At 42.5% G+C, this 24,645-nt stretch overlaps 1 protein-coding gene across 7 annotated transcripts in view; it reads left to right on the forward strand.

The window, feature by feature from the left end:
* The window catches only part of ush2a (Usher syndrome 2A (autosomal recessive, mild)), a 154,419-nt gene that overhangs the window by 120,446 nt on the left and 9,328 nt on the right, over window positions 1-24,645 (forward strand). For 4 of the 7 annotated variants that reach the window (XM_058088964.1, XM_058088969.1, XM_058088967.1 and 1 more), the window contains 13 exons: window positions 217-400; window positions 3,894-4,051; window positions 5,784-5,942; window positions 6,093-6,255; window positions 7,599-7,816; window positions 7,880-8,016; window positions 18,598-18,679; window positions 18,766-18,911; window positions 19,100-19,872; window positions 19,989-20,358; window positions 20,426-20,707; window positions 20,966-21,135; window positions 22,322-22,652. In XM_058088964.1, the coding sequence (XP_057944947.1) occupies window positions 217-400; window positions 3,894-4,051; window positions 5,784-5,942; window positions 6,093-6,255; window positions 7,599-7,816; window positions 7,880-8,016; window positions 18,598-18,679; window positions 18,766-18,911; window positions 19,100-19,872; window positions 19,989-20,358; window positions 20,426-20,707; window positions 20,966-21,135; window positions 22,322-22,652 (3,173 nt within the window). Of the gene's footprint in view, window positions 1-216; window positions 401-3,893; window positions 4,052-5,783; window positions 5,943-6,092; window positions 6,256-7,598; window positions 7,817-7,879; window positions 8,017-18,597; window positions 18,680-18,765; window positions 18,912-19,099; window positions 19,873-19,988; window positions 20,359-20,425; window positions 20,708-20,965; window positions 21,136-22,321; window positions 22,653-24,645 lie in introns of those variants that run through there. The other 3 variants (XM_058088966.1, XM_058088968.1, XM_058088970.1) reach the window with 2 other exon arrangements.

The following is a 24,645-nucleotide window of genomic DNA, read 5'->3' on the forward strand; positions in this document are numbered from 1 at the left end:
CTCGTGGACATAATTCATTATTACCTCTGTTATTTTATAAGCAGCACTTCATACATAATTGAATGCCACAGTCAATAATATCAAACACCAACCACTTGAGTCAGTACTCAGTTTAAAAAAAAATCTTTAAAACATTTATAATTACATGTATAAGGAAATAATAATTTACACAGACTAATTAACTGAGACATAACTGTTTATCTTCTCCACCTGTAGGTGTGTGGCCAAGACCCAGACACGTGGCCGTCAACACATCTGCGGTGGAGCTGTTCTGGGATCAGCCAGCCAGGCCTAACGGACAGGTCTCCCGGTACCGACTGCGCAGAGACGGTCACGTTATTTTTACCGGCGACTCCCGTGAGCAGAATTACACCGACACTAGACTCTCGCCAAACCGCAGGTACGCAAACAGACCTGCAATATCACACTGCACTCGTCGCCCTGTAATTAATTTAATTCCACATGTGTATGTGCTGTATGGGGGTGACCCCCGCTTTAAAGGCTCCGCTATCTGCCCATGCATGTCTCCCTCTGAGGACTGCGCTCACGATATGTCTGTTTGTGCCATTCGATGAGCAAATATTTGACATGCCAATGATGCACATTCCCATGTAGTGAAATCACAAATCTGATCTGAATCTTGCTTGCAGACAGCAGCAGAGCGTAGATTTGATGTATTTGTTCATTTTCATTTAACCTTTATTAATCTATGCCTTTTTTCAGAGTTTGATTTGCCCTTTTAATTGTAGGGGGAGTGAAAAATGATAGCTAAATAGACAGAAAGCGTATGAAGTGTGCAAAATCAAAACCTTAACATATAGATAAAGAATGTAAGGCAGGGGTCTCAAACTCAATTTACTTGGGGGCCACTGGAGCTAGGGTCTGGGTGAAACTGGGCCGCATCAGGTTTCCCCCCCCCCAAAAGAAACGCATTTATTAAAAACAGAAAAATATACAAACTTTTTCAGTGCTTTGGTTCCGATTTTCTACAATAAAAGCTCTGATAAAACATTCCATTGTTCTCAAATATCTTAATTTTTATTTTTCTGCACAAAATAAGATGAAAAATAAACAAATCAAGAATAAAGAAAATCAATCAATCAGTAATAAATAAATATAATAATAATAAAAAGGCAAATAATAAAAACTTAAGAAACCACATATAGTTGGTGGGTAGACAAATTATTTTTTTCAGATTAAAATGAACAAAGCATTATTAGAGCCCTGTAGACATGACAAAACACGACTATAGTCACATTTATACTCTTTTTATTTACAACATATTGCGCAACTGCAGGGTCTTGAGACACATGCTAACTCGCAAACTGGAGAGCTAGCGACCTAAACTGTAGCCTCCCAGTTATTTCCTTTAAACTTAAAAAGCCAAAAACTTACCACTTCCACACGGATAGGGAGGATAACTATTAACAGTTATTTAGCCTTTAACATGAACATTAATCAAACATAATAATTTTTTCTGGGTACATGATACCATACAGCATCCATATCAAACTTGCGCGGGCCACACTAACATTAAACTTTCATATCAAGGCGGGGGCCTCAAACTAGTGTCCTGCGGGCCACATGTGGCCCGCGGGCCACGTGTTTGAGACCCCTGATGTAAGGGCTATCTTAGTATCTGTGTGACATTTAATTTTCCTTAATTCCTTACTGTCTGCCAGAAGGCATCCCTGTCCCGACCCCCTTTGCTTCTCTCCCCCTTTTTAAAATACCTCCTCCCCTGCCATCCTCACCCTCTCACCTCATTCCCGTTCTCCTTCTTTTCGCAATTTAGCCCTGCAAGTGAGAATTACACAGGGAGCACTGGTCCCATTATCTATATGCCGTGTGTTTTTACCTCCTATGTGTGTGGGGGAGTGTGTCCAGGCATGACTTTGTGTGTGTGTGTGTGTGTGTGTGTGTACACTCGAGACAGCTCCAAGTGGCCATTGATTATTTATGACAATGTTGATTAGCTGTCACTTTGCTTCGGCACTCCAGGAAGTGTCTAAGATGACGAGAGAATTAACCTATTCCCTGTGGCTGGACCCATAGGACACACATGCACTGCCGCAGGGATGCAAATCGCCCATTCACACGCATTCACACACATCATCATCATTTTATTTGGACACCCCATGGTGGAGTTTAAGTTTAAGCAAATGTCTCTCTATGATAAAGTGTACCATTTAATCCTACTCTTCATTACTTCATCTCTCTTTCTTTCCCTCTCCTTCCCCCCTAGTAAGTGTATTTTTTTTACGTTTTTATGTACATGCAAGTGCCTTTCAAACCTTTTTTCTCGACTGTCTTGTAACCCACCGTCAAGGTGCTAATGGCCTCCTGTTTAAAATGCTCAGCCCAGGAACAATAACCTAGGACCACCACCTATTAATGCACGTGTGGCCGAGTTTATAGCAAATTAAAGGCTTTTAATGTTAAATAGCGGGCCACTTACACAGCTAATGTAGGCTTTAGCACCAACCAGCCACACGCTCTTAAAAGGAGAATCTATCTTATGATGTCATGGCCAAGAGGGGGAGCGAGCGTGTCTGGAGAGGCGGGCGGGACAGATGGAAAAGTGTAGAGAAATAAATGATAAATGATGAAATACATGATAATTCCAGTAGAAAGTATATCTTTATTGATGTTGCTTTTTTTCAAAGGAAGTCACTAGAGGCTTCATAGTGAAATTCCAAACAGGCGTTAACTGATAGAGTGTGAAACAAATTTTTTTTTCAATTATTGGAGGTGTCATGACACACTTCGTTCACAAGATAAGACGAGAACGAGACGTAACAAGATTTTTAATATAGCGTATCGAAAAGAAAAGTACAGTGAAAAAAATATATTCAATCTAATATCATTTCTACTACTCTTCTGCACTGTGTAGAGACTGCATGACTGACAAAACCAGACTCAAAGGCTCACTCCATTCATGCAGTTGTTCTGTGTAACATACAGTGAATTCTCTTCCTGCCTTGCTGGAGGCGGGATATGAAGAAAACAAACAAACATGCATGCACATGGCAATATATTGAGACCGGCAAAATGAACAAGTTAATTTTCATTTATTGTGCGATTCATTTATTTATTATCATTCCATTTTGTGAATGAGAAATTTGGTCAAGTCTGGTGAGATTTTGTGACACCTTGAGGAATTATTGATAACCAGCAGAGATTTTAGGATTGGTCCATAAATGGGATCAGTAACTTAGAAGTCCAGGAGTAAGGTTATGTATGTCATTACTGCCAAAGCATGATGTAAATCCGTGGCTGATTATATTTTCATTAAATAGGCATTTTTTTGAAGAAATCATCAAATTCACCTTAAGTAGGTCATAATTTACAATGCAGGTAAAAAAAATACGGCATACATGTACCACTGTTAAACAAGCCCACATGTTGAGAGACAAAAAATATCACGTTTGAATCTGAATCAAGATGTCATGACAACGCTACTAAAAGCCAAAGAAAAAGCACACACATTTGTCAAGTTAATCCTTTGGACGCTGACTTGAGCTGAAGTCTTGCATGATGTGAGGATTTTACCTCAATGTGTGTGACAGTTTTAGCAACAAAAATACAAAATTACCACCGTTAAGGCATTCTAATGTTGAAGTTCCACTGGAGTTAACTGAAATGATCCATTGTATCAAAGAATCCACTCTGAGCATAATCAATATCCCAATGTGATTGAACAGTTGAGCATAATGAAGTGGTTCAAGTACACAAATGTGAGGAACTCAACATTTTTACTCACATGATGAAGTCAGTATAAAATAACAAAACATGTCATATGATGATGTGCCATGCCCTTTACGTATAGAGTGTGTTTATGTGTATGCTTTTTTTGGTCAGTGTTAATAAACCCTGTATAACCATCTCTTTAGGTATGTTTATGAACTGGAGGCCAGCACAGGCGGCGGGGTTGGTCTGAGTGACAAATACATAATAAAAACACCAGCCTCGTGCCCCACTGGGATCCCAGCTCCACACAATGTGACAATCACAGGCCCCCACTCCATCTCCTTGGTCTGGTCCGCTCCTGGTGAGTAGCAGTGCAAACAGATGGATGGTCATTTTTACAGCGTCTTCATCAAAATGACATGCAGATTAGTCATCATTGTCATGGTGTGTCTAATGATATAATGAATTGTGACATTAATATTTGTCTTTTAATGACAGTTTTTAAAAGATGAACTAGATATTTATAACCCTGTAGCACAGATGGACTGCAGTGAACCAAGCACACAATCTTCTCCCGTTGAATCACTTCTCACTGGGGTCAAATCCAAACAAAATCCCGAAAGTAGTTTACCAGTCACCTTCTGGCCTCTCTGGACTTGTGCATGCAAGCACAAACATACACATACACATACACACACACACACACACACTCTGTAGCAAACACTCAGGACTGAGTTTCATGCTTATGGGCCAGTGATTGTCTGCCCTAACCCATCTATCGCCGACTATTACGCTCTCATTAGCATGATTTCCTATCTCGGAAACTGCTTATAGGGCCAACCAACAAAGACACTTTGCTTTGTTGCATGCATGGGTTTGTGTGATGTTTCGCTTGGGTATATTTCTTGTGTGGCTGTGTGTGTGTGTGGGGGCACATCAGTGTGGAGATATTTCCATAGGCAGGTCTATTCTATTGTCATTATGGGTTGATTTTAAAGGTGAGGAAATATCGTCTGGGTTCTCACGCTTGGTTAACTCCCTGAGCCCAGAGTCTGGAGTGTCTCTGACTGGTGTATGAGTGTGTGTGTATGTGTGTGTCTCTCACTGACAATGTGCCTGTCTGTGCGTACATACATACATACACATCTGTTTGCTTCTTCATATGCCTATATTGATGTATGGCTATTAAAATGACATTGACAGTACCTTTAGAATAAATTCATTCATTGTAGTGGTGCTGCTTTGTGTACAAACGTCAAGAAAGAGGTGTATGGTTATGTTTTTTTGACGGGAAAGTACATAACACAACTTGAAAATCACAATGTCAGTCAAACTTATGAGGGGAAGGGAGGAGGTGGCTTACTCATAAATATCCCTCAGCGTGTGTGATATTAAAAGTCCACTTTTCCATAGTCACAAGTGAGGGTGCTGTGTACATTTGGGTGTGTGTGCATATGTAAGTTGGGGGGGTGAATAATTGAAGTCTTTCATTTGTCCAGTAATCAGTTCGTTCACAAGATATCCACAGTTCATGAATGTTGAATAACCCATCACAATACAGTTGGCCTGAATTATGGAAAAATCTCCACCGAGAATATTAACACTCCAGGTGTGTGTGTATCTGGGCAGGGTCAGTGTGTTTATGTAGTTGTGTGTTTTTTCCCCCCGTTTTGAGGTCAAAATATTATACTTTTGTGTGATCAAATTTAAAAAACTTTCTGGAAAGACTTTCTGGGATCTACATACAGTGTGGACTACTACATCAATTGGTGTGTTACTTTGTAAAGATTAAGTGGGGAAATTTGTATTGCACAACAGCAAGAGTACTGAGTCAGTTAAGCAGTAAAAATACACAATATAGAAAAATAAACAATATAAACAACCCAAGTATTAACAAAATCAACAGTTTTTCCCAGAGTTATATACAATGCAGTATGTAGATAATATGAAACGAGATAAATACCGAATTAATGCTGGAGAATAATCATCTAAAAACATCTCAATATTTCACTTCTGTCATTGTCCAAAAACTTCTGGAACTCCTAAAATCTACTCCTGACTAATAATCCTCTTGCACCTTGCTTTTCCCACAGCCCAGTTCAACATCAGCCAGCTTGTACATTACAACATTTTGTTGAATCCAGGAAGTGACAGTGCCGCAGTGCATCCCACAGGCCAAGACCTGAACCTGACTGTGAAAGGTCTGCAGCCTTTCACCACCTACCATGTCCGAGTGCAGGCCTGTCAGACTGGTAAGTCTGGGACGCTAGTCATGTAAGCCTCATGTAAGAAAAAATATATGTATTGTGCCATTTATAAGTCAGTTAGGACCCTATGAAAATGTATTTAGATGTCTGGTATGACTACAAAATGTGACCAGTCTCTTGTTTTGTCCCATGTAGGGGGGTGTGGCATAGGAAAGGGTATTTATGTTCAGACTTTAGAAGCCGCACCAAAAGGTCTACCACCACCCTCAGTAACAGCAGCTGGTCCCGGTGTCTTAGAGATCCACTGGTCTCCCCCTGAAAAAACAAATGGCCTCATCACCTCCTACCATATATACAGGTAACGTACCCAAATCAATACTTGCATTATCTTGTTTATATCTCTGCTCCAAGTTGTTGGGGGTTTAGTGGTACCATTACACAAGCGTCTACTCCACAAATGCATGCATGTAGTGCAGATTAGCTGAAAGTTTTAGGTAAACGCAGAGCAGCCACTTATATACGTGCATGTGCTACTCCTGCGTGTTTTAAGTCACGCTGAAGGTCGGGGGCTGCTTGTTGACCAAAGTGTGTGTGATTTGTATGCAGGGTCAGACGGGACTAAGCCCTTTAAGTCCTCAGGAAACACACATTAGCATAGAAGTATACATACACACTGTGACACACCTGGCATGACGAGACTCAGGCAAACAGGGACTAGCAATAGTAGCAATATTTTTCTCTCACATGCACTCATGTGGCCACCTGAGTTTACCTACAGACTTGTATTTTAGTGCAGTTTATACAAGGATCGTTTATCTACTTTGTTTATAGTTGTAATGTCATGAATTGCTATCATAGCGAGTGGTGTTACCTCAGGATGCAGACACCTAGCAGTAAAAAAGTAAAGAAAAAGGAGCTAAAGCTGCATGGTAGCTAGTGGTTAGCACACAGACCTCGCAGTTAGGAGACCCGAGTTCAATTCCACCCTCGGCCATCTCTGTGTGGACTTTGCATGTTCTCCTTGTGCATGCTTGGGTTTTCTCTGGGGACGCCGGCTTCCTCCCACATTCCAAAAATCTAGGTTAATTGGCGAATCCAAATTGTCCATAGGTATGAATGTGAGTGTGAATGGTTGTTTGTCTATATGTGCCCTGTGATTGGCTGTCCAGTCCAGTCCCCGCCTCTTGCTTGACAACAGCTGGGATAGGTTCCAGCACCGCCCGCGACCCTGGTAAACGGTAGAAAATGAATGAATGAATAAGGAGCGAGTGCGCTCAGACTACTGCTTGCCACAATACAGACAGAATGTAACATGCAGATAGTAAAGCCCTTGCAAAACAAACATCCAACAAGTGTGAAGACTTGAAAAAGACAATGATTCAGAAACTAGCAGGAGGACATAAATTCAGGTGCTGCTAGTGCTCTGAACAGAAAATAAAGGTGATGCTTACGAATAAAACAGGAAATGAAGCTACAGAATAGAAGACAAACAGGAAATCATTGTGAAAACAAGGAATACCAGGTCCAATGTCCTGTCTGTAACATGGAACATGTAAATTATACATTTGCATCCACAAATCGAAGTCACTCACTACAATCAACAACATCCTCGTATAATATGGCTCGATACAGCGCAGTAAAAAAAATAAGAATATTACACTTATGTCATTGTGTCATTAATTTAGTGATTTATTTCCTAAGGTCCCCAGTGGAAACAGAGGAGGAACTTCTGGTTTTCATCTGGTCTAGTGGACCACTAGAGTTTTTTGATGCAAGCCCTTCCTTGCAGCCCTTCACCTCCTACTGGTATAGGGTTCAAGCTTACAACTCTAAAGGCTCAGCTCTGAGTGACAGGACGCTGGCCCGGACTCTGTCAGCCGTACCAAACGATATGGCTCCTCCCACTGTCACGCCTACAGGTGCGTCACTTGAAAATAATTGCTTTGAATGTAATTAGTAATAATTCTGCATGTTCTACACAGGCGCATACTCTATCCATCTGAAATGGAGTGAACCAAGAGAGCCCAATGGTCTCATTTCAAATTATAAACTCATCTACAAGAAGCTCCAGCTGGACCCAACACTCAACTCAACTGCAGTGATAGCACTCACTGTGGAGGTAAGAGTCCACGCATACACGCATGCATTCTCTCTAATGCTTTTGTGTACACTCAGTATATGGTCAATATACAGCTAAGACACACACAGGCTGGATACAAAGGTAATAATGTTTCATTTAGACATATTAATTTAACAATATGTTTATTTTTGTGGTTGTAGTTTAAACCGTATGCAGTTTCTTCACTTCCGATCCGATACTGCAACCTTGAATGTCGGCCGATACTGATATCAGCACAAGTCATTGATACTTTTCTTAGTTATTTTGTCATGTGGAATGTTAGAAAGGGCTTGATCAAGTGATATACAATAATAATATATATTAACAATAATCAATAACAGTAGAAAAAAAACAACTCACTGCATTGACAGCTAGGCATAATATAGCGACGTTCAAGGAGCTCAATTAAGCATTTAAACCCAACTGTCTTCACCCACGACCGGAGCTTGTCATCTTTTCTGTTATAGCTAATGACTTCTTGGCATCCTGTGGGAGTTTCTTCAAATACTCCATGAGTTTGGTCATATTAAACTTGGCCGCTTCTGTGCATGACAAGTGTTGCACTCAGCTGCAAAGTCTTTTTTTAGTATGTGTAGTACTAAATGTCACTATAGTGTATAAGTACAAATGGAGGCAGGGAGAGACAGCGTGATAGATCAAAGGCAAGGAGAGTGAATGGAGGAGAAGAGGTACAAGTATAGATCTATATTCTGTCCAAACGCGTGGCTTCTTCTCCCTCTGTGACCTTTGCCAAGTCACTCATAATTAATACAAGATGTAAATGGAGACCTTTCACCTTCTCATTGATATGGAGCACTCCGTGTTTGTGTGTGGGCGGGTGTCTGAGTGGGTGTGTGCGACAGGCTCATTGACATGGCATAGACTTATTTTGGTGACGGTCATTTGTCACAGGCGCTCTATTGTTGCACATAAGTTCAGTAAACTACAGTGCAACAGAATACTGTATACTATAATGCTACATTCAAGTCTGTGGGACATACTAATGACTAATAACATTAGATAATATTTGTGTTTGTGAATAGAAAATTGGACTTCATATGACGAGGCTATAGTAGCGTTTAAACAGTACAAACACCAATAAATAGGATTTATAGTCGCATTTTTCAAAGTGGGAGGCACCAGACGTTAGGGGATGCACAGCGGCTTGAGAAAAATAAAGAAAACACTTTTTAAAGCAAGTTAACCTAAAAAAAACTGAATCAATCTTGACTCCGACAGTGAGAGAGTTGTTTTGGGAATGCAGGAGAAATATATTACACATAATTATGACTTTTACATCAAAAGGACTTGAAGCTTGAAGTAACATTGAACATTCTAATCATGACCACATTTTTTTTTCACTTTTTTTAAATTCACATTCCTCAGTTCAGTGTGTGTGTGTGTCCATTGGCTATGTGTGTACGTGTGTGTGTGTATTGATCTCAGGCTGGGTTGGGAACCCTGCTCTGTGCCAGCCTGGCTGATTAATGGGGTCGTCATGGCAATCGGACGGAATGAGGGTACGAAGCACAGGCGGCCTGCTTCACTGGACCCCTACATGCTGCTTGGCACAAACACACAAATGCACACACACACACACCTCCGATCTCTCATATACACATACAACCTCACAACACACATTTCCCCTCTCCATGCCTTGCAACTCAGTGACAGACGTGTTAGTCATTCAGACAAGGCTGTCAAGGCTTACTTTCTTGTGTTCTGGCTCTATTTTTGGACCACCACTCTTATAAATCCATTTTATCTGCTGTTTTTTACCTCCACCAAGGAAGTTATGTCTTATTTAGCAGAGTTTGTCATGCACATGTTCTACTTTGTTATCGAATAATGCACAATGTTGATTCATTCATTCATTTTCTACCGCTTTTTCCTCACGAGGGTCGCGGGGGGTGCTGGAGCCTATCCCAGCTGTCTTCGGGCGAGAGGCGGGGTACACCCTGGACTGGTCGACAGCCAATCACAGGGCACATATAGACAAACAACCATTCACACTCACATTAATACCTATGGACAATTTGGAGTCGCCAATTAACCTAGCATGTTTTGGAAACCGGAGTACCCGGAGAAAACCCATGCATCCACGGGGAGAACATGCAAACTCCACACAGAGATGGTTGAGGGTGGAATTGAACCCTGGTCTCCTAGCTGTGAGGTCTGCGCACTAACCACTAGACCGCCGTGCCACCCTGAACACAATGTTATGTTGTGAATATCTGTTTAGAAAGAAATGGGGGTTGAGGTTGTGATAAGACTCCACACAAAGAGCAGGGAACAGGAAGTGGTGCAAAAATACACAAAAAAGCAAATCTTGTTTCATGAAACACATAAATAAGAGAACAAAGGCACTTGTGAGAAAACCACTTACAGTAAATTAAATGTCTTTTCTCTTGAGCTCAATTGACTTACAGTTAGAACGTGTTTTCTGAACAAATGTCCTTTTTCATCTCTGAGGAATAACGGCATATCATGCATCATGACATGACCTATGGTAAACTTACTTATCACTGCTCTCCTGTCCACATGTCAAGCAGGTAATGTTACATAATGACAGCCAGCCCGACTGTCATCTTCACTATCACAGTGTAATCACGTGGCACCATCATAGCACTTCTATTTGTACGCAAATTTAACGCCTGCCTAGCTAGCGCAGTGAATTATGATATGAAGCGGCAAACTGACTGCACTGGAGTGTTCAGCCTTGGTGGAGGTCTGTGCTCTACTGCATACCATTTTGATGCTTCCTATTCATTCTCGCCCTGCGTCTTTTATAGTTAATTTCCACACTAGACTAATTCTCATTACTCAGGTTTATTTTTGCTTGATCACCACATTCTGAGTGGAGACTTTAGAGGACAAAAGCTACACCTTTTCTTTGTGAAACTTGCTCCAGACTTCACTATACCATTTTACTTAGAACCTTCATTCCTGTGCATTATGCCTTCATTTCTCATTTCAATCTGCCTATCATGCCGCAATCTTTTTCTGTCTAGTTTCATTGCTCTTTTCCACGTTATCATTTCTCCCTTTTACTGTCTCGTCTCGTCCTTTGGTTCTTCCAGATGTTTCTCTGTGGCCCTTAGGGACCCCCGGACAAAAGAGACCACATGCATGTATATGGGTCATTCTCCTGAAAGGGGTACCAAAAGCGTAACAGCAAGCGAAAAATTCAAGTTATTTTCTGAACAATTAAAACATATTAAAATGAGGTATCCCTTGTTCTGTGTCAGTGTATGGAGAAAATGTATATACATATATTTCATGGCAGCGGGGCACTCTTTACTGATATCTCAGTTATAACATTGACATAAAAATGCTCTGATCTATTTACTTTTTGATGAATGCTTTATTTGCACATTGAATGAGTAAATAAAATCAACATAAAAATGACCTAAATAAATAAAGACATGACATAACACACATGTTGTAACATTTACAGTTATTATTTGTTTACACTACATTGTGCAACACGGATGTTCAGGCTACAGGACACTGCAGGGACATAAGAGACGGCCGCCGCTTATAGCATATAGCAAACTACCAAATACAGTGAAATGGAGTGGGGGAGAAGGACAAAGTAAGAGGCCAAAAATTACCACTTCCACATGGAATGGGAGAACTTTTTTTTATTTACTCAATGTCACTTATTTTATTTTCATTTTTTTTACGACAAACTGAGAAATAACACACATGTACTCTGAAGTTCACATTGGGTGTCAAGGCGGCGGTCAGGTCATTTGCATATAGTCTATTTCACAACGTTTACCATGTCCATTCAATGTGTTTGCAGTATATTGTATTTGGTTAGGGCTGCAAATCACTGTAGTCGGTTCGTCATGCCCCTGAAGTGACAGTACCTTCTCTGGCATCCCTTTCAGAAGAATCACCCATATATGAATATGCACACACTTTTCTATACTCCAGTGTGTACAGGTACCATTTTTGTTTTCATGTGTTTGTGCATCAGGGTGTGTGTGTGTGTCTCTCACTCTATGTGTGCCGTATTAATACATCCCATTGATCAGAGCAGGACCCCTGACAGTCATCATCCCTGAGAACCATCTGGCCGACGCCTGACGCTCCCTCACCCAAACACAAGCTGACACCCTATTAATCTGCTTGCGGCATGCATACATACGTGTGTGTGTGCGTGTCCCCATGTGAACGAATGAGTGTGTGGAAGACATTGTTTAATGTGTATGTTAGAGATTAAGTGCAAGAGTATGCGCTTACGTTTTCACCACGCACCTGGCTCAGCGTGTGTGTGTGCGCGCATGTGTGTGTGTGTTCCCCATGCACACACACACATGCAAGCATGCACACACATCATCCGCCAACAACAGCCGGTGCGGAAGGGAGCTGAAGGGTGCTTGGAAATTAAGGTTATTACACAAATTGAGCCATATGGTCTAAATATTTCAGAGCTGAAATTTACTAGGCAATAAAAATGGCCCCTACCTCGGTAATGGTGTAAATTACAGCTTAACCACCAGCGCTAATGATGTCCTTCTGTACGCCCTGTAACCAACCGTACATGAAGGACACATTGTTTAAAAAACACCCCAGGAAAGGCAGGGGAGAGAAAAGGAGGGATGGCAAGGAGGGAAACAGGGAAATGGCGATCGAGGGAAGGGGGAAGGAAGAGGTGGAAGAAAGCAGGAAATGGAAGAGAAGAATTAGGAAAAAAAATAGGAAGAGATTGATGGGGGGAGCAGAGTCAGAGAGAGAGCAAGCAGCATGTTTACAATCTGTTAGTTTACCATTAAGGGCCCATCAGAGAGCGAGGGCCAGCCAGCCAACTGTGTTTCAAGCCAACGGGAGCTTTCAGACATGGCACGTGTGTATTTAATCATACACACTTGGAAGATGTATCAGCCTTTTATTAGTAGTTAAACAAATAAGCGTGGCTTGAAGTGCTACATGAATACAAAGTGTGGCAGTACTTCATGTCAAACGACATGGACTTTGTCATATGGATTGACTTCAATAGGCTGCGTGTGTGTGTGTGTGTGTGCAGTATATGTTGCAGCCAGTTAGCTTAGCATAGCATACAGAATGCATGTTGCCTTTTTCATGCAAATCCACCAAAAAGAAAACATAAGAATGACTATTTGTAACTTTATGTGGCATCCTACTGACTGTGTCAATTTTAAAGTGGAAGAGTTCAAGTTTTGTACTTTTTTTGTACACCCTTAGCCAAAAATGTGGCAAAAACTACTACTTCACAAGATTTGTTGTCTTACTAGTTGTCTTAGGTTCAGGTAGGGTTGTGACACAGCAGATCCCCAAGTGAAAAAAAGCTTACTTTGTATGGTAACTGGCCACACTGCAATGCACATTACCGCCACCTATAGGACTGTAGTGGAATGGCCCATGTATTGCCCCCACATATTCAGGGATTTATTTAATCTGCTTCAAATTTAATATAATTCATTTTTTATGGTTACTGAAATAGAAGGAGGTCTTACGGCTCTATCTGCAGTAGGCAAAGAACTATGAATCCAGGAGAGGGCATCGTCTTGAGTTAATTCTCTCAACATTTTCCATCAGGAAATAATTGCAAATTGAAATAATTCTGTTTACTGTATGCCTGTAATTGTTTCCTCGTGTGCAAAATGTAAAATGTGTTTCAAATCTGTAAGAGTTATATTATATCCTATTCTTTTGATGCAACTCCCCACCCAGCTAAGAGTTCAATGTCCAGAATACAGAAGAGTGAAACCCTTTTAACAGCATTGCCTTCCATTCACATGTTGCATTTAACCCTCTAAGTCTGTGCTGCTGCCTTTGCTTTTCTGAGCCACAGAGGCAGGCAAGGATCAAGGCTCGCTCCAGGAACAAGAATGGCTAGTTTTTGCCCTTGCTTGTATTTCGACAAGCCAGGGACACAAAGGACTGAAGGGAATAGGTAGCAACACAAGAGGGGAGAATGATGATGAGGACAGCCAGGTGAAGAGAGGAAGACGAGATAAGAGGAGTCGGTTTCAGAGTTCATTAGGCCCTCCGGCCTATCAAACCTCTTCGTTAGAGGTCTCCATCTCTGATTGGAGGGCTCTCAACATTTTGCATAAACAGCCAAATAATCAGACTGCCGAGTTCACTCTCCTCCCCACTAGAATTTCCTCATGTTTTCACAACTCCTCCCTCTAAAGCTCTATCTCTAAAGCTACATCTGGGTTTTCTATACCTCAGTGCCAAATAACAGTGTTTACGTCTTTCTCCCCTTCCATCTCCCTCACACTCTTGCAAGCGATAATTTCTCAAGTGAGTTTTTAGACTTTTCTCCCTATCTCTCAGTAATGACAGGTTGTGTATTATTGTGTGTCTAGTGTGAAGCGGCTCCGCCATTCAAGCGTGCTGCCCCCTCCACTTGTCCTAATGGCCGTTGAGTCCTGCAGCAGCGATAGGATGGTCATCACTTCAAAAGAAATGTTGAGTGTGAGAGTGAATACATGAGAGTCTGTGTGTGTTTGTTTTTTCTAAAGTGGCTGCTACTTTTGAGCGTCGTCTGGTCTGGAGTAGTTCTCCTTGTCTGATGCAGGCATGGAGGCACTCTGGTTTTTTGTGGTTTGCATACAGAATTGATCAGAGTTACTACATGTAAGGAATTTATTTGTTTTGCCCACTCCTTGTCCAGGATCCAGGATGGGGTGTGTTTGCATGTTTTTCTCGCTTCTCATCAAACTTTTTTTCTTATCAAGTTATCAAAGATGGCAACAGTTTGATTGTTACTCTTTCTGTTGTTATGGTAAATTGCCATATGAGTTTCCATTGTATTATGTTAGTGTATGGCTAGAATCATGCCATCCTTCTCTTGTCAACAGACTGCTCTTTAGCCGCATGGCATAAACAAGTGCCACGGTCACATGAGAATGTACACACTAAATATTTTGTTCTCGAGGTTGGGAGCCGCCAAAGCTAATCATGGCTGTCGGTGTGAAGTGGCCGTGCCTCTTCCCAGACCCCTGCAGTCCCTCTCTACTTCTGTGCTGGCCACCCGCATAACACATGCCTAATGGCACTCTTTGGGCCCAGCGGTGTGTGTGTGTGTGTGTCGCATGAAAGTCTGTGTGTCAGAGTTTGTCTAACGCACACTGACTAGCAGGAACACCCACGCAGGGCATTTACAAACAGGCACAGGACAATTGTTCCGGCAGCATTGAATTAGGCAAATAAACATACACACACACACACACACGTGCACACATACAAATGAAGAAGGCTTGCCAGCTTGGCATGGGGCACGAAAGAGCAGCGTGTGGTGCTCTGGCTCACCTCAGAAAGCTCCAAAAACAATTAGAGCTCTCTCAGCACCGCTCAGGCCACAGCTTGCACTAATAGACCCGACTGCAGGACTGAAGTGACTTGAACTGCAGTGAACTTTGCTTGAATAGAATATGATCATAGCGTGTTTCACCGCACACCACACACGAGGAGGCGCGCCAGCATGGCGCTTTGTTATCTCTCCAGGACTTAATATTAGGGAGCAGGGAGGGCAGAGGTGGCATGTGGAGATAGACAAACCTGAGGCACACCAGTCACTGGACACGGTTCTCTCATGTATGATCACTCACTTTTCCGCTACCTGTGCATGTGTGTGTATGTATGTGTGTGAGAGAGACAAAGAAGTACATGTGTGAGTTGAGGCCATATGCTAATGCTGCTCTGTCCCCGTGTCTCTGCAGGGCCCGGTGCTGGGGCCTTTGTGAGATAATCAGCATAATTCTTTTGACAAATACACATGGTTACTCTTAATTAGTATCACACACTGTTCCCCCCGGCTGCACCATGCCTCTCCACCTGAATATCATGCACACACACACACAGATACGTACACTTGTACACTCTTCTGGAAACTAATACAAAAACAAGATGCATGCAGATGTTAGGCTGCACATGCACACCCACATTTAGGAAGACCTTTGACCCTCCTGTATGAGTTTGGACATGAGGTCCCTCTGTTTTATGCATCAAACGGAAGACGCAATGGACGTCTCGTCATTCTCCATCAACGTCATGCATTCTCCCTTGTTTACACTTTCTCCACTTCCTCCGTCCCACTGCCGGTCTCTCAGTCCCTTCCCCTTCCCCCGCCTTTGTCATGATTAACTGGGGGACGTGATCATTCCCACATAAACGTACTCATGCAGATTGAATTGAGGTTAACACTAACATTTCTGTTCATATCACAAAAGGAAGCCAGATCTATTTTCTTTTCTTTTTTTTATAATTATTGAAAGTATAACACATTTGCAGATCAGACAGGACAAAATCACAACCTCTGATTTATTCATATTTTGAAACACTTTCTCCCATAGAATTCAATACATATAAATAATATGTTACAGGGTCAAATCATCACCATCACCAGAGAATATGCAAGTTTGAACAGATGAGTTTTGAGTTTGGATTTAAAGATGGGAAGGGTGGCAGAGTTACGGAGGTCTGGTGGCAATGAGTTCCAGAGTTGGGGAGCAGAGCGGCTGAAAGCTCTGCTCCCCGTAGTGCTAAGACGTGCAGAGGGTACAGTGAGATGGAGGGACGAGGAAGATCTGAGGGAACGGGATGGCTTGAGAATGTGGACAAGGTCAGAGAGGTAAGGGAGGGGGGCAAGGTTATGGATGGACTTGTAGGTGTACAGAAGTTGCTGCAGGATGGGGGTGATGTGGTGGGATGAGGGTGTTCCGGGCAGCAGAGTTCTGAACCAGTTGTAGCTTATGGAGGGAGCATAGCATTAATGCTTCGGTTGTCATGATATGCTTTGCCATCACTGGTGCCCTTACGTGGTGGCGTCACAAAAAAAAGCCAAATAAAGAGCAAAAAAGTCACTTGAGATCCTCGATGGACTTTAAGTTCACAGGATTTTGAATTTAGAGTTTCCATAGTATTGTGTACATGAGGTACTGTAATACATTTCGGATCGGATGGGACCACCTTTGTGTTGTCCTTCACAGCAGAGATTAATGTGTCATCAATTTATTCTGGTGCTATAACTGTGTGTTGCCTCATCTTGTTAGTTTCTTTTTTTCCTTGTGTATTAGGAAGAAAGTGTTATTAAGGGGGCTGTTAATAGAATGTAATAGTAGAGTGCTTCCATGCTTGAGCGTTTGATTACAGCCTGTGTGTGTGTGTGTGCAGTTAGCAGGCTGATGTGCTCATTTTCATAGCGCTTGTGTGCATGCGTGTGTGTGTGTGTGCAGCGAGGGGGCTGTTACTGTGGTGCGTTCCAGCGATAAAGTGTTTGAATGTATTGCCATCTAGAGGCGTGTAGCAGAGTCTCGGCGCTCCTATAAAAGCTGCCAGTGCCAGATGCTGCTATTGACAATGTGCATATGTTAAGCGCTTTATAGGCCACATGCCTCACATATTTCACTGGCTTTTAAGGTAGAGAGATCTCTCATTCGCGCTCACTTAATCCGTCTCTCCCTTTTGCAACATCTATCTCTTCTTTCCTCACCTCTGATCAGCTCAGTCTTTCAGTGTCTCTCTCCCTTCCTCCTTATGCCAGTCCTCTTTTTATCTGCTTCACCTGTTTTGTACCTACTCACCTTTTGCATCACTCTACCTAAATTCTCTGCACTCTCTATCATTACTTGTACGCTTTGGGTTTTTTATTTCAAGTCTTGGCCCTCTTTCCTTCTCTTCACGACAAAGTTGTGTGATTTGCAGGAGGATTTAGCTGGTGTCTAGGTATCCAGGGACTTATTAATCCTATTTTAGTGTGTATGACAAACACGTTGGCTCGCAGACATGTACACAGTCAAGACATGCATTTGGCTTATTGTTCAAGCAGTTCATCCTTGGTGCCACGCCACGCTGATTTGTCTGGCTTTTTTCCTTTGATTCCGGTTTGAATTTGAGCCATTTGGATCCCAACCCGCTAATCTCTTTACATATGTTTACTTCTGAATTTTAAAAATGCAGACTCAACTAAAAAAAAAAAATACTACAGTGTAATTTGTTCTCATAAATGTTCATAGATACATGCTCACATGTTAATTTAAAAACCGCAAGGCATCCTCCATCCCTGACAACCGTGTCATCCCTTTTCAAACAACAGTGCGTCTCTTATCAATTAGTAAATGATGTTGCATGCACAGTACACACACTGTCTTGGTGAGTGCCAGCTTTTTTGGTCTGTGTCCCAATGCCTGAAGCTACTGGCAGGCACACTGTCTCCTCTCTGTTTGTATGAGAGAAGTGTGTGTATGTTTATTGTGCTGGGAATGAATGTGCATGTGTAACATAAACACTCCGCAGCCTTAAGGGACGGCTATGTGCCAGTCTGGAGCTGCCACTTCTTAGTTGTCATGTTGATACCACCAATCCCATGTTACATTATTTACATTATTATTATTATTATTATTGTTGTTATTATTATTATTATTTACATTATTATTATTTACATTATTTATACAAACTTTTTATGTTTCCCTGTTATATATTTTGTGTGGCTAATTTGCAGGTTTGCAATTGGCATGGCATGTTTTTCAACATTAAGCGTTCCATTGTATTTAGTTAGTTCCTGTTTTCATTTTCTTAATTCTAATCTAACTTTCTCAGGGTTCAGTCCGAGAAGCAACAGTCTTTGGCCTTGAGCCCTACAGTCAGTACGATCTACTAGTGGAAGCCAGAAATGAAGCAGGTTTGATTACAAACATTGCCTTTATAACAAATACAAACCTTCACAGACTGTAAAATGCTTCTTTTTTTTTTCTCTCATCCATGCAGGCGGTGTGTCCAGCCCATTGGTCAGCATAAGGACCATGGAGGCTTCTCCTGCTGGACTGGCTAACTTCAGTGTAGAGCAGAAAGAGCAGGGCAGGTCCTTACTGCTCAGCTGGGATCCACCAAGTTCTCCAAATGGAGCCATCACGGTATACACAGTAATAACAGAACATCTAACATAATACAATGCAAGTTAAACAGGCTGTCTTCCTTCCTTACTGAACATCTTCATAAGTAAATACTCAAAGTCATATGACGTTTGACTTAGATGAAGCAGCTGAAAACACCCATTTTGATTTATAATGTCCACATGCTTTCCTGTTCTCCTTCTCATCAGATGTATAATTTGTACAGCGAGGGAAACCTGGAGTTCAGTGGTCTGTCACGTCACTTCCTTTTCCGACGCTTGGACCCATGGACCACATACACTCTTACTCTTGAAGCTTGCACATCAGTAGGATGCACACGGGGTCCACCTCATCATGTCACCACTGATGCTGCTCCACCTGACTTGCAGCCTTCTCCCACACCTCTTTCCATTGGTTCAGACCATGTGTTGCTTTCCTGGGGATGCCCCGCTCATCCAAATGGGCCCATTGAGGAGTACTATTTACTGGGAAGAAGTCAGATGTGGAGTGGAAGAAGCAACAAGCAAGATGCCGCAAGGGAAAAAGTTTGTGAAAGTTCTGTTATTCTTTCTTTGACTTCCCATTTACGGTCACTGAACCAACAATACTGTCACAAACAGGTGCTGTTCAAACAATCATCTCCACAAACAAATGACACTTTCTTCTACACGGTGACTGGATTGCGCCCCTGGACTCAGTACAACTTTGCCATACGTTCCCATAACCCTGCTGGCCACACCCACAGCCCCTGGCTAACAGTGACAACCAAACAGGCCCCGCCTCTTGGCCTGGCCCCACCAACAGTGAGCCACCTTCAGGATCAACCAAGTGAAGTGTTGGTATCCTGGACTCCACCTGTAGAACCCAATGGGTTGCTCCAGTCTTACAGGATCCAGAGAAACAATGTGAGCTTCTCCTTTAGTTTTGACTCAACAGTCCTCAACTACACTGACAAAGATCTCCTTCCTTTTTCAAGCTATAGGTGAGGCCTACTCTCATACAGTAACATCTATATACTGTATGTACTTTATATACATATGACTACACAGTATACTGTATATGTGTGAATAAAAATGATTATTTTTCTGTTTCCTACAGCTATTCCATCACGGCGTGCACATCTGAGGGATGCATCACAAGCCCTGATTCTAACATTACCACCTTAGAGGCTCCCCCTGCCACTGTAGAGGTTCCCACTGTGGACTCCATCACATCCAACAGTATGAACATTTCCTGGGCTAAACCAGCGACCCAAAATGGGGAGGTAACTGAATATATTCTAAAAGTGAACAGCCAAGAGGCTTATCGTGGGACAGATGTGAAGACAATGCTGCTACACCTGAATCCTCACACGTCCTACCAGCTAGTACTGTTAGCTTGCACCAGTGGTGGCTGCACTGCCAGCGCGGCCACAGCCACTGTGACAGAGGAGGCTCCTCCTACGGATATGCCTATCCCCACTCTGAAGGTATATTAGCATGTTAACACAGCACTTCACCCAGCAATCTAACTTGTCAATTACCTATTTGCTCCAGGTCACTGGTGCAGAGTCAGTAGAAGTTAACTGGGGACCACCACAGAGCCCCAACGGCGTCATCACAGCATATGAACTCCGCAGAGATGGCGAAGTAATCTACGTGGGCCCCGAGACACGCTACCATGACTTCACTCTTTTGCCCAATGTGGAGTACAGCTACTTTGTCTGGGCTAACAACAGCAGAGGGGCAGCGAGCAGCGCCTCAGCCACAGCAAAGACTCACCCAGCGGCTCCTTCTGGTGTCGGCCCCCCCATGTTGTCACCTCTGGGACCTAGTCAGGTTGGACTTTTGAAGACGTAAACACTACATTAAGATATACACCCATCCACTGTTTTACATACTAGGTACACCTAACAATCTAAAGAGATCTACACTAGTGTATATTCAAAATTATACCACTTAAAGTTGCTTTTAGTGTGCAATTATGGTTCTATTTAACGTATTTGTAAATGTTCGCATATTGGCTCTTAGCGTATGTATCCTTTTAGGTTTAAAGGTCATTCTTAGAATGAATGGTGTTTTCAATGTCCCATCTAGGTGAAAGTGGAGTGGAACATCCCCGCCCGTCCTAATGGAGACATTATTAGTTACACAGTATATCACCGAGATCCCGTCCAGCTCAGTGTGAGCAGCACTGTGTACACGCCAGAGGACAGTGTCTTCTCAGAGAGACGCATCACGCTGCGTGGGCTCGCTCCATACCGCAGGTTCTTATTAACTTTTTTTTTTTTTTTTACATTATTTTTACATTTTCAAAAAAACATACAAAAAAAAGGAAAGAGCTGGATGACCACATACGTATATTCAGAGCCATGATGGGATCTAGGGGTCTTTGCCTTGAATCAGACAGCTGTTGAACTGTTGTTAATTAGGGCTCGAGCACATAATGTTTATTATTATTATTATTATTCTCCCAAAATGATTGTGATTTTGAGGGCCTTAACATGCCCGAAAACTCACCAAATTTGGCGAGCGCATCAGGTCTGGCGAAAAATGTGATATTTTATGGGTTTCAAATATAATGTTCCAAAATTGACTCTTTAGCGCCACTTTGAAATAAAAAAAAAAATTTGCCCCCGCCACCAGTTTCACCGATCGTCACGAAACTTGGTGGAGACGTCTATCATGACAGGACGCACCAAAAAGTCTCAAGAACCCATATTGCAAAACCAACAGGAAGTCGGCCATTTTTAATGGCGTCTGCGATTTTCGGGCCAGAAGTAGGCGCCACGAGTACCTTCCGCACAGTCCGATCGTCGCAAATTTTTTTTATGGAGGTTTGGGGCGTCAGACGGGACGTGACCGCATACCCGCCTTGTCACCGGTGTCGCCCCCTCCTGGTAGAAATTTGTAAGTCCCGTAACTCCCTTACGACTTATTCGATCACCCCGTTTTTTTGTACGACGTGTCCGCACGGCCATCCGCTCGCGCGCGTACCCCTGACTCGCACATACCCCCGAGCGCGTCAAGGTGCTCGAGCCCGCTCATCACTGCTTGCAGTTTTAATTACTATTAGTTTTGTTGAATGTTAATTATGTTTTACTTTTGAAGTTTTGCTTTTAATGTTGCAGTATACATTCACCAACCACAACATTAGGCCCATCGGCCCAACTACCCAAACTGCTACCATCTACTGTACTGTATCATATTGACAGCTCTTTCTGCAAAACATAACCTACTTTGACAACTTTGACAGCAGGGCACATACTACCTACTTTGACAGCAGAAAAACCCCATTAAAAGTTTATGACAGTGTCCATGAAAACTGAGCATTTGGAGCATGTGTAGGTGCACATAGTGACTACATTAAATGCATATCACCATGAAGTGGTGTCATCACACACGTGATAACGTCCGAACATCAGTGATCACTCCATATAAAACTGTGTGCAGGTATGAGGTGAGGTTAGAGGCTTGCACAGCGCTGGGTTGCTCCTCCAGCGACTGGTCGTCCATTCTCACGCCGGAGGCTCCACCTGCTGGACAGGCAGCACCACTGTTGGACCTGCAGCCAGATACCTACACAGGCCACCAGACAACCTTCCTGCTGACCTGGTCCCCTCCAGCTCAACCAAATGGCTGGAAGCTACATTATGAGGTGTACCGCAGACTGGAGCTCACAGTCGATACGCACAGAAGTGATGCAGCAGCACTTGTGTACAGTAACTCATCCACAAGTTGCAAGGATGAGGGACTCCTGCCTTTTACTGCATATCAGTACCAGGTATAGTATTATTTTGTGTGCTTTTTTTGAATGATAATACTAATAAATAAACTTCATTTTTTAGATAGATATAACATTTTTTGACTTTAAACTGAAGTCTAATCACATCCTCCCACACAAATCTACTGATAGAGTCATCCACACACTAATGCCGGAGCCAAGTAATCAGACAGGTGGTAAATAGAAGGCTCCATATTCGTCCTGTTGTGTTGATGCGTTAATTGACAGGCGAGCCCTTTGGAAGCAACAATAACATTAGCATCCCTGCCTGTCAGACGTACGAGCCGAGGCCAGAGAACCTGTGTAATTGATTGAGTTTGCCTGATTGTGGTGCCGTTTTTATTTACGAGGGTCCTAATTTATGACAGGAGGAAGGAGGGGAAGGGAGGAGCTTTGGGAGATGACGGGCGGGCAACGGCGCCATTAATCACGGCGCACTCAGAGCACCCCACTTCCTGATTACCGGCCAGCCAATCGAATTAGCCGTTAGTCCCCTTGGTAACAGCACTTGTATTGGAAAGACCTTTTAATGGTGACCGCTACATGTCCCCTAGGGATTTTCCAACAGGGGGGGGGGGATGTGGGGCATGTTGCCATGTTTGTGTTGTTCATGATCACATGGACTGACAAGGGTCCACCACGTGAGTTCCACGTGTACGTCACAACATCAGGTTATATTCTGCAAATCTCTTTTTTGTCACATCTTCATTGTCACTCACTCAGCTATCATTTCTTTCACAATTGACAAGTAAATGGCAAGTTTAATCTACTTCCCTCCGTGTCGGGGTATTCATCTTGTTCTGCTGTGTTTACAGGCTCTTGCTGTCTCTGTCTTGGCGTTTCAGGCATACACAAGGGCAATACATCAGCTTAGTTTAGCTCAGCCAGAGAGAGAAATCATATTAGGCTAATTACACTGGGTCATAAGCTCCTATTGACAGCTTTATGCCTGCTTTTAATTACGGCACACTTTCACACAACTTAGCCCCTTCACCCCAAGTAGATGCACCCGCCAAGTGGTTCTGTCCGCCTATCAGAGCACCTCCACGGCGTCCGTGGTCCCGTGGTCCAATAGAAACACTCAATTTCACCCAGGAAGTTCCTTGAAGTCGTTTGTTGCCATGGCTGCAAACGTGGTGTATTTTTATTTTGTGTCTAACAAGCCAAATGGCGGCCCAATAGGAGGAGAGAGAACAAGAGAGCAGTGAAAGCAGTAAAGAGCCTGTGTATGATTTAAGGATGACAAATGGATCAAGGTGAAGGTGATCTCTGTCTTTGCAACTTTTTCTCTTTCTTACGTCTATGTGACATAAACTTTTATCACTTTTTGACTGTTCCACTGTCTTGTGCAGAGAGCATTATGGTTGCTGGGCAAAGAATTGAAATGTGCTTTTATGTGATGACAGTTCTGGAAAGGTAAATGCTCGGTAACTAACATGCAGGGAAAGTACTGGGAAGTCATTTTTATAAATAAAACAATATTGCTAGCATCAAAGCCTTAATTACTGGCATTAATATGAGCATAATGCAATGCCTGATGCAGTATTTGCAGTCATATTCATACACGGCTTCAAGTTGACATGATAATATTCTATTGAAGTAGTAGTAATAGTAGTACAAAAAGTGCGTTGTCGACTGAATGAGTCAAATGAGGGCCTCAGTAATGGACATCACATCAGCTTATGTCATCCCCTTTTAAAAAGAAGCAGACATTTTCATGGCTAGGTTGACTTCTTTGTGGAGAAACTGGAAGCAGTATCACACCACGCTGGAGATCCCAGTTTATATTTTATAACCTTTTTATTATATGACGTCCCGACTGGGCTTTCATAGCCAAACGTGCCCCATTTTGAATTTATTTCAGATTTCAAGGTTAATGCCTATCTGCAATTATATTATCTACCTTGGTGTAACAACTACAGGCGCTTTTATTGCACTTGTGGATCGCTGTTGTCAATGATTTGAAGCGTATATATTTAGACAAAAGGTTTTA

The sequence above is a fragment of the Doryrhamphus excisus genome, chromosome 12 (genome assembly GCF_030265055.1).
Source record: "Doryrhamphus excisus isolate RoL2022-K1 chromosome 12, RoL_Dexc_1.0, whole genome shotgun sequence".
In the NCBI taxonomy this organism is placed as follows: domain Eukaryota; kingdom Metazoa; phylum Chordata; class Actinopteri; order Syngnathiformes; family Syngnathidae; genus Doryrhamphus; species Doryrhamphus excisus.